Here is a 10473-nt window from a genome sequence, read left to right as displayed (position 1 = left end):
TAATATAGTGTCTGGATGATAAATGACATGATTTTAAAGATTTTTTAAAAAACATGTATGTAGAATAAAGTGATTTTCATGATGTTTATGTTTACAAACTACAAGCTACACAATATACAAATCTTAAGTAATCTAAACTGGTAGGTCAATGTGCTTCTCCTAGAGAAATACTAGAGGTTGTCAAAGTCAGGCTTTAACAGAAATATTAAGAACAGAGGTGAAAACATAGCCACATTTATTTTTAATAGGATGCTTTGCTGCCTCTTTGTGGTCAGATATGTGCAAACACATACTCTGTGTGTATTACTACAAGGTTTCACTGTACTACATTGAAAGCACTGCATACATGAAGACAGAATTAACAAAACAGTCTCTTGAGAGAGGAGAATCAGAAGCTCGTCTGTCATGTTTCTAATAAAAGCGTTCATAAATATTACAACGGCATACGTCACCTCAACAGCAGCGCATGCGCAATACGAAATGAAAGCAAACGTACAAACATACTGAGCGATACCCGAAAGAAACTATTACAACAAGCTTTTGTTTGGACCGAACCGTGTGAGGATAACAGGAAGGACACTGCTATTGTTTCAGGAGCGAGCACAAATGCGGAATCTGCTTTAAACGGAGCTTTGGCGAAAAAGAAGAAGAGAGAAGTGAAACCTCCAGCTTGGGCTCGACTTTTTGGAAGTAGCTCTAAACAGTTGTCAGACTCTACGCACTTGATTTTTGTTGACACCGAGGCTGTGAAACACCCAGCGACGGCACACAGGGTAAGAAATGTGAAAGGGAGGGTTGTTAAAGGCGGATAACAAGGCGGGACAGGAGGTAAACAACCCACCGGACCCCCGTGTGTTTGTTTTCTACATGAGTCTAGCGGCAGGATGTCGCTGAGTTCGGGCGGTTGGACTCACACCGCCGGCTACACACCGGACCAGCCCGCCGCCCTGCCCGACCACCACTATGGGGCCTCGCAGTCGCAACTTGGCTGCCAAACCGTCCTCATGTCGGTTCGGGTGTCGGTGTGCCATTCTGGTATTCGGCCGCTGTGTCTTCCGGGAGCAGGTGATGAGTCACTCCGCCTGCAGCTCAGCATGGACCCGGGGAAATCCGGGGAATTCCGGCTGTCGCTCCAAGACAGCAGCGGGACTGGCCGGAGTGTGGTGAGTTCACGGCCGTGGGACGGTGGTGGTGCTGTTGTGGTGCGTGTTTTGACTGGAGAACACGTTGTTTAAAGAAGATATGCACTACAGAATGACTCTTATTTCAACATATGACTTCACACTTAGTGCAAAGATTTCTGGTAGCCTAAAATATCAACCAAACTTTTAGTTGTAACGAGAGCCACGTAAAGTAGAGCAATGCAGATTTTCTGGCTTCAGACCAAGGCCAGATAGACCAAGAAAGCCCCTACTGACCCATCTGGTTCTCACTCTTTCATGTCTTAGGATATTCTGTGTGATAATTTAATTAAATGTATGCATTATGCAACATAACCTTTTAAAATACTGACACAAGGCCCAAACAAATCCGCAGATTGTAAACCAGCTATGTTTAAACTACTGTGTGACAAAGCAAATCTGACCATGACCTCTTATCACAGGCTAATGTTTGACTGTTTTTTTACAGGCCTGAAAAAGTTAAACTATCCAGTATTTCACAAAAATAGTAAGTAGGCCAAGTACTAAAGATAATGTTTATCATCAAATATGACAATAATGCAATTAGGCTACAGAAAATAACAGAATTTGGTGTTGAAAAATTGTTTATTTCTTCTTTTGTATCCCATTAGAAGCCCTCAGTTTTAGCTTTTGATCCTTTCGAGGGCCCCTGACCTTTGGAAGAGTTCAGGCTTCTCTGTTTGCAAGCAGCCGTCCTCCTGAAAAATCCTCGATGTGTGCTGATGTGTAGCTGAACCCTGAAATCCCTCAAATCAGCTGCTCTTTGAATACTGGTCAAACCTGACACATGAGGAAGTTACATACATTCAGTCACTGCTGACAAATGAATTGATAGGTGTTAGTTTAAGTATTAAGCTGAATTAATACTTCAGCCCTGCACTAAATCCTGTATTCATGAAGTTTTTATTGTTTTGTTTTTGTTGAAGCTGTAAATTTTGGAGACTGTAGTTTGTGGTATTGCTGAATTGTATTGCCATATGTTAAAACGTGTTTAAAATATTCTACTATGTTCTTATTGCACAGTAAATGTGAAGGGAAATATTAGCAAATATTGACAAGTACATTTGTTTCGATGTTCAAGATGTTCTTAGTGACATGTTTTAACAGTGGATCTATATAAGTTTGTTACAGAGAGTGTTAAAACTACATTTTCCCCAAACCTAGCTACTCTTAATACTGGTCAAATTTGACACTTGCATGAGAAAGTTACGTACAGTGGCTGCATTTTTGTCAGTCACTGCTTTTTAAAATTAAATTGACGGTCATTCACAGTGCATTAGACTCATTGTAATACTTCAGTCTTGCACTAAATTCTCTATTCATGACGTTTTTATTGTTTTGTTTTTGTTGAAGCTGGAAATTTTGGAGGCTGTAGTTTGTGATATTTTTGAATTGTATTGCCATACACTAAAATGTGTTTAAAATATTTAGTCTACTCTTATTATACAGTAAATGGGATAAAAAATATTAGCAAGTATAATTGTTTTAATGATAGAGATGTTCTAAGTGACATGTTTGAACACTGGATCTCTATAAGTTTGTTACGAGTGTTAAAATTGCTTTTTCCTGCATGCCGTCATGAATAGGGTAGCTCATGATTTATTTATTCCCCCACTTATTCCTCAAAACATCTCCTCTCACTTTTGCTCACTCTTTCTCATTTTCCAGACCATCACTGAGTTTGATTTGAGGAACATACACTATGAGGTGAAGTCGCCTAAGTGCCACGAGCTGAGTCTGGTGGCACCTCCACGCGACCGGATCAGCTTCAACTTCCGCTGTGAGCAGGAGGCCCAGGAGTGGGCTACTGTGGTCATGTCATCATTGAGAGAAGCACGCAGAGGTCAGTTATCTCTCTTTGTAAAATGCTTTCTGTTTGTTTTTGTGTGTTTTGTTTTTTGTGAGATATTTCATTTCAAACCAGCGTCAAAATGTTCTAGGCCAATTCAGTTTTGTAAACCGAAGCCTAAAGTGGTGGAAATCATTTGCCATGAGATGTAATAAACTATTTAGCTATTTGTTTGAGCAAAAGAGCCTTTCACTGCACTGTTTACTGGTTGTTAACGTCACTACCGTCAACATCGACCACTGTAACTAAGCGTCGCATTTTGGCTTCAGAGGAAAAGTCAATGATCTGGTTTGTGCTTGCTTACATAATATGTCTTTGTTTACCCTTCCATGTGTTCTGTGTGTGAATAATTGTCTTCATAAAACTAGGCCAATATTGAGAGCATTGTAGAATGGGAAAAAATGTTGATTCTTCATGATCATTTTGGGCTAATACTTACGAAGATATACAGAAGTGTGCAAAAGTTTAGGGCACTCAGAGTTAAGTGAGAAAAATTTCAAAAATAATGCCATGAGTAGGTTTTATTTATCAGTCTACTTCATACAACGTCAAGTAAACGGATCAAACATAAATCAAATCCATATCCAAAACTTCTCCTACATGCACTTGCACATTTCCTCTGTGGATTTAGAGAAATCCCAGATTGACTCAGTAATGTTGAAATCTGTTAGAGGTAATGACTTTTTCTTCTTGGCTGTATGTTTAGAGTTGGGCAACGTAGTCTTCGAGCAGTTAGCATGCGTCCCCATTTTGATTCCCATTTGGTTGGACTTTTGTTGCATGCAATTTCCCTGCTTTTTATTTACATTTCCTGTCAATCCGCACTGCACTATGACTCTCTTAAAAAGGGCAAAAGCATTTTTAATAAGACTCATGCTGCCATGTCAGTGTTTTTATAATTTCCTGCAGTATTCCTTGTGATAGTCATGCTTTCAGTGGTATCTCATAAAGTAATTCTCCATCACATCTTTTATATCTATTGTACGGTAGTTATTGAACAGAACATGACTTTAAAAGTGATGCTGCAAATCAATTCGCAATACGTGTTAGAAAAAGCGCAATTAGATATATTACTCAAATAGTTCAGCCCAAATCGAACTATTTTCTAAGAAGTGCAGTGTGTTTGTGAGACTCTTACGCACACAGACTTACATAATGAGTGTGGAAGTGATGGTGTGACATACAAATCAGTCCTGAGGCAGCAGGCACAGGATCCTTTCTGTCGACTGTTCTCATTTTAACACTTTCTAAGTGAAGACAAAGTGTCAGAAGTTAGCAGTTACTTTCCCTGTAGTTCTGGTCTCACTTAAATCTGTACTCTGCCCTGCTTCCTCTGTGAACTCGACTTACACAAGTAGCATAATAATGTTTTGGACACAAGATGGGGATTAAATTGAGCTGCAGCCCAATGGAGGTCAGCTCTGCCTCCTGCCATCCAAATCTGGCCCCGCTGGAGGTCACCTCCATCTCTTTCAGTATATCATATCACAGACTAATGTAGAAAGTCGACTTCTTTTCTGTAAAGTTATTTAACAGCTGTAGCAACACTCAGCAGTATGATCCAAACTCCTTCCAGACTGAGAGGGGCTGTGGGCAGTTTACAGAGGTGGTGCAGCAATGGTCACTCATTTTCTTACTTTACTTCAAGATGGTTATTTGCCATTTGCCTTTATTAGAAAGAAACCGTAAAGACAGCAAGGAGCATATGAAGAAAGACATGTCATTAAGGTTCAGCTGGCCGGGAATCAAACCCAGGCTTACTGCTGACTGCATTTGTGCCCATATATGTACTCTAACCTCGCTGCTGTTGGGTTGCCAATGTGACTTCATGAATTATTTGCATCTTCTGATGTATCATTGTGGTCTTCTGTGGAGCACAACACTGTTTCTAAACTATTGCAAATAAAGAGGTCATGCTCAGGATGAATCAGCACCATCAAAGCTTTCACTACATCTATTTTCGTTAAAAATTCAAATATTGTTTCCATAATGTTTTCCGCCGAGGCATTACTGCGCGCATGAACTTATCTGATTGCTGAGGTAATTAAGAAATGAGGCAACAGTCAGCCTAATAATGAAAACACAATTTTTGTATGACTGGTTCCTGAACCATTTGATTAAATGTAGAAAGAAATGTTGCTTTACAGAGGTGAACATTTTTTCAACAAAGTCATTTCAAATCCCTAAAAGGTTCAGGAAGTGCACACACACAAATAAAACTAAATGTTCTCCCTAGTGGTGTCTGGCTGATTAGATAGGAAGATTTATTGTGACTTAGGAATTTTTTAAAATTTCTGTGTTCTCAAACACAATTTTTTTCCCTGCACAAATTCAAGTTCACAGAGCGCGATTTTCATACTTTGTATGGAGGAAGTCATCCCTATTTCTACTCCCAAAGTATATGAACGTAAGTGCACTAAGGTCACTGACAGCACCCACTGTCTCAAAAAGAGGGCTAAAAACACACACAGCACAATGGAAACATTGACCTTCTTGTTAACTGTGTGGGTGTGACTGTTAAGACAGAACATAACTCAATATAAAATGTATCATTCTTGTGTTAGATCAGAAAATATCATTTGTCTTGTATGCGTCTTGAATGTTTTGTTTGTCTCTTTCTTTTCTTTTTTCTAAATCTATGTTTTTATTCTTTTTTTTAACTTGTTTTTGCCTGGCTTTCAACTTTCTATAGTGGCAGTTGCCCCTGAGGATAATGGTCCACAGAACCCCCTCGATGTTCTCCATTGGCAGAACACCTTGACGTTGCAACGAACAGGTGTGTGGGAAAGAGACATTTCTCTTTCATTAGATCAATATTTCAATTGTCGTGTCCTGTGAAAGTAATTTCCAAGTGTATCTTATTTTCGTCATTCATTTAGTCATTCACTGATTGGCCATTTGCACACTTTCTGTTTACTGTGTGTATTTTTAATCTATAGAGGACACTTGCATAGAGCTGACCAAAGCCATCGAGGCAGGTGACTTGCAGTCTGCTTCGGTCTTCGCTGCTGCACTCGCCCGTCAGCACGTGGCTTTAAAGATCCAGCCCTCTTCCAATGACTATGAAGACACTGAAATCAAGTAGGAGCATGATTATTCATTGTGATTTTAACACTTGAACACAAAGTGCAGTCAATGGTCAATAATTTTACGTTCAAGAATCAAAAAATGTAAACATTTGTTGAGATCTAATTTGGGCTGATATTATGCGTTTCATTTCCAGTTTGACTGTTGCAGTGGAGGATTCCTCCTCATCCTGTTGTGTCACTGTGAAAGTTTTTCCACATATGACTACTGCTTCACTGAAACAGCAGGTTAGTTTTAAAAATATGTCATTTTCCCTCTTCCAGTATTTATTATTCTGCCTCATTATTGACATTTCCTGTTTTCACTGTTGTTCTCTCTTGTGTACTTATGTTTTCAGATGTTTCTTGAATATGGCTTTCACCCACGGGTGCAGCGCTGGGTGATTGGCCAGTGCCTGTGCACTGACCAGCGGTCTCTCGCCTCATATGGTGTCCGTCAGGACGGTGACACTGCCTTCTTGTACCTCTTATCAGCCCGACATGCTCGCTTGACCCTCCAAGCCCTCCAGCAGGATCAGGAGAGTGCTCTCCTCCTTAATCCTCCATCTCTGTTTCAAAACCCTCCGTTCACTGCTACCTCCACTAATGGACCCTCATCTCAGGACTGGAGGCCGTACACCACTCTTCCTTCGAGACTTCGTACCAGCAGCAAAACTGGTGAGAAAGGCATTCATGTGGGTTTTTTCACAGTTAATTGTGTCAGAAATGAATTGCTGAATTATGTGAATCGTTGCTACACCTGTATATTAAGTGAAGTAACAAATAAATATGATACAGCTGGTGCAAAAAACAAATGGTAACACCATTATCATATAAAAAGGTCTTCAAAATTTTGGAGTGACTCAGCAAGCATTTGCATGACCTAGTTAGTGCAGCTGTGTAGCACAAAACAACAGCTGTTTTGTACAGTCTATCTGCAAAACACTTTGTTGTTCGTAAGAAAACCTATCAGATGAGACAGAACAAGACCAGAAGATTTCTTTGAACTGCAACCCCAGTGAATTGACAACATAAATAATATAATGTGATCCATTGTATCACAACCCATATGTTATCCTAGCATGACCTCATAACACCGTCATTTTATTTAAATCAAAAGACTGAATGTAAAGAGCTCCCCTGCAAAATGCACTATGGCTGTGTCTACTTCTTTGTGTTCTCCCTTCCCAAGAAGTGAAAATATGATATGAGAAATGGAAGAAGTAATAATGACCCTAGTTAGTCGTACTTAGCTGTGTGAAAAAGTAATGTCAAAACCTCATCCATACATTTTAAATTCTTGTTCTGTACAGCATGACATATTACATTAGGTAATGCAGTGTTATTTATATGATACCACTGTTCAGTGTCAGCATGAAGAAAACAGTCATTGAACCAGGCAGTGGTATCTTCTGACAGAGAATAGTTTTAGTGTATAACAATTCACACACAAGCTTAGTGTGCAGACACAAATTTGATTGTGATTGTCTTTTTTCCCCTGAAATACCTCAGGTGGGTCAGAGAGACAAAACATCAGTGAGATCAGAGACCTCATCAACCTAGAGATGCCCCAACTCAGTGAGGCACTGAGCCCCAACACAAGCTCCACCCAGGTAATGCACACGAACAGATCTGCTTGTATTGTAATTATAGTATGTTTCGTTAGTCACACACTCTTCAGAAATGTCATTATTTGACACAAATATGGCATTAGATAAACCATAAGTTGCATGCAGCATTGATAATATATATATTTAATAAAATGTGCTAAAGATGTGTACTTAGAAGATAAATGGCTATGTTTAATAGAATGTAAAGAATACAACTACTAATATGTTTCAGGGTTGGTCGTGCCCCTCTTGCACCTACATTAATAAACCGACGCGGCCGGGCTGTGAGATCTGCAGTACAAACCGTCCTGAAAACTACGTTATCCCAGGTGGATACCGCCCTGATGCACTGGAGCTCAGACGAATCCAGCAGGAGAAGGAGGCTATCAGACAGTACCAGCAGGTACTTATAAAAATACACTCACACCTGAGCCACTAAGCACACCCATAGTCTCACATATAGGTTTCAACAAGCCTGCTAGCTGGTGTTGGCACAGTGGACCAAAAATTGGTACATTGTGTCATGGTTTTATGTCCGACTGCACCGAAAACTCTGCTGTGCTTGTCTCCTTCTATGGAGGCCACTGCACTACTTGATGAGTCAAAGAGCTTTGCCACTGAAAAGTTATTTCATACAGACAACAGTGCTGTTACCACAATACTGACAAATGTAGTTAAACTACTATCAGTGTACCTGATGTTGTTTTACCTGCACATACTTAGAGTATAGTGTTAACTTGGCAGGCCTCACAAACACTTTGCTCCACGAAAAAATGAGCAGTGCTTCCCATTTAGTGGTAACCATACAGAAGGATGACAGTGAATCTGACCTGAGTCAAATGCTAGTATTTAATTTTCAATAAAAGGTATAAGGCTACACAGAGCTTCAATAAGATGGAACTATGAAATGAATTCAAAGCTGACATTTGATTTGAAGTTTTCAGGCTCTCTCAGGCTGACTCTCTTCTCTTCTGTCTCTGTTTTTTTAAGGAGAAAGGGAGAAGAGAGCTGCTGAGGAGTGCTGGGCTTCAAAACTCACTCCTGTATAACCTGGACCAGGACTACTGAACATACACTGACACGGGCATGCATACACTCCATGTTTATTTATGTTCTATTCTTAGAAAGTGTTAACAAAAAGCACTGTTTTCATTGCAGTCTCTCCAGACAGTCATATACGAAATCATCATGCACAAGCCCAGTCTATATGCAAATCTACATGCCTGTTTTGAAAGCATCTTTTTCTGTTATTTCTTTCCTGAACTTGATTGCCATTAAACAGGTTTGAGGTGAACTGTTACCCTTGAAGGCTACTTAAGCCTTATCTCCTCCTAGTATTGGTGTGAAACAATACAGGTGGTGGGGAAGGTGCATCTCCAGCTCCAAGGTTTTGCATATTCATGAGATCCTAAAGGAGACAAACTGCATGAGAGCAATGGATTTCACATTTTATGAAAATGTGCAAATGTTGATTTGGTTAAAAGTTAAATCCGACTGATTATGCTGATATTGAGTTTTTAAAAATCTGTCATGTTTTGACTATGGTAGTATACTGTATATTGTCAGGGTCGAGTTAGAAAGCATGAAAGACTTTTCCACATTTTCGACATCCAGACAGATAATCACAATCACTGCAGACTTTGAACATCGAATAGCTTTTTGATAAACTCCATGAGCGCAGAGTTGGCCACAAAACTGAATGTATTAGTTGTTAATTTTGCACTGTAATTGTATATACTCTGTGAAATGGGTAAAAATAAAATGTTTTCAACACTGTATGTGTCTGCAAGTGTGTGTGTACCTTTATGTGAGGAAGAAAAATTGTAAATGCTACCTTTACTACTTGATATTGTGTATTATGATGGTTAATGCACCTCTTATGACAAACCTGGAAGAAAGTAGTTTATAAAACATGTCAGTAACCCCTCTCCCTCCCTTAACAACACCACTCCCTCTCCCAGGCAAGGGAAGAGGAACGAAGGGAGAATTTTGCTCGGCTGGTGATGATGGATGGTCAAGATCTGGTGCCGAACCCTGAGCCTGTGGACTGTAGGATCTGCTATGTCGACCTACAGCCAGGAGAGGGCGTCCTGCTGAGGGAGTGTCTCCACTGTTTCTGCAGGTAAGATTTGATGACATCCATCCATCCATCCATCCATTATCTATACACCGCTTAATCCTCACTAGGGTCGCGGGGGGGTGCTGGAGCCTATCCCAGCTGACTCGGGCGAAGGCAGGGGACACCCTAGACAGGTCGCCAGTCTGTCGCAGGGCTACATATATAGACAAACAATCACTCTCACATTCACACCTACGGGCAATTTAGAGTAATCAATTAACCTCAGCATATTTTTGGACTGTGGGAGGAAGCCGGAGTACCCGGAGAGAACCCACGCATGCACAGGGAGAACATGCAAACTCCATGCAGAAAGATCCCGGGAAAGCCGGGACGGGAACCAGGGATCTTCTAGCTGCAAGGCGAAAGTGCTAACCACTACGCCACTGTGCAGCCCCTTGATGACATCCTTTAATTTCTAATTTTACTGTTCCTCAAAACTAAAAATACATTATTTCAGATCTTTTACTCATTTTTATCTGCTTTGTTATATATTTAGACTGGCACATTTTGCATATTACTGCAATTATTTACAACATTTTTTTTTGCATTTAAAGACACTTTTTGACTCACACTCTTTGCCTTTACTGAAATGTTCCTGTCAAAAAATACATTAAGGGAGGAGGAAAAAGGGATTGTTTTGATAATGCTT

General features: G+C 40.1%; 1 protein-coding gene across 2 annotated transcripts; it reads left to right on the top strand.

The window, feature by feature from the left end:
• Positions 1 to 461: 461 nt before the first annotated feature.
• On the top strand, positions 462 to 9846 carry shrprbck1r (sharpin and rbck1 related). Of its 2 annotated transcripts, none has more exons than XM_055006871.1 (9): positions 462 to 1163; positions 2850 to 3024; positions 5723 to 5806; positions 5970 to 6111; positions 6254 to 6344; positions 6455 to 6773; positions 7608 to 7708; positions 7938 to 8108; positions 9667 to 9846. In XM_055006871.1, exons 1-9 carry the CDS (start codon positions 885 to 887, stop codon positions 9829 to 9831), a joined length of 1527 nt encoding a protein of 508 aa, XP_054862846.1. In that variant the 5' UTR covers positions 462 to 884; the 3' UTR covers positions 9832 to 9846. The 2 variants fall into 2 exon arrangements, with proteins under 2 accessions (XP_054862846.1, XP_054862847.1); XM_055006872.1 differs by lacking the exon at positions 9667 to 9846 and adding an exon at positions 8696 to 9481 and having other exon boundaries at positions 463 to 1163.
• The last annotated feature ends 627 nt before the right edge of the window (positions 9847 to 10473 follow it).

This window comes from Amphiprion ocellaris, chromosome 22 (genome assembly GCF_022539595.1).
Source record: "Amphiprion ocellaris isolate individual 3 ecotype Okinawa chromosome 22, ASM2253959v1, whole genome shotgun sequence".
Lineage (NCBI taxonomy): Eukaryota > Metazoa > Chordata > Actinopteri > Pomacentridae > Amphiprion > Amphiprion ocellaris.
The sequence above is the reverse complement of the archived record's forward strand: the minus strand, read 5'-3'. Positions and strand labels throughout refer to the sequence as shown.

What these genes read in the sequence shown, in the direction of transcription:
- shrprbck1r (XM_055006871.1), top strand. Translation starts at nt 885, where the DNA reads ATGTCGCTGAGTTCGGGCGGTTGGACTCACACCGCCGGCTACACACCG. An exon ending in GCGGGACTGGCCGGAGTGTG is followed by an intron (nt 1,164 to 2,849) that starts GTGAGTTCACGG and finishes CTCATTTTCCAG; the next exon opens with ACCATCACTGAGTTTGATTT. An exon ending in TATGAAGACACTGAAATCAA is followed by an intron (nt 6,112 to 6,253) that starts GTAGGAGCATGA and finishes TTTCATTTCCAG; the next exon opens with TTTGACTGTTGCAGTGGAGG.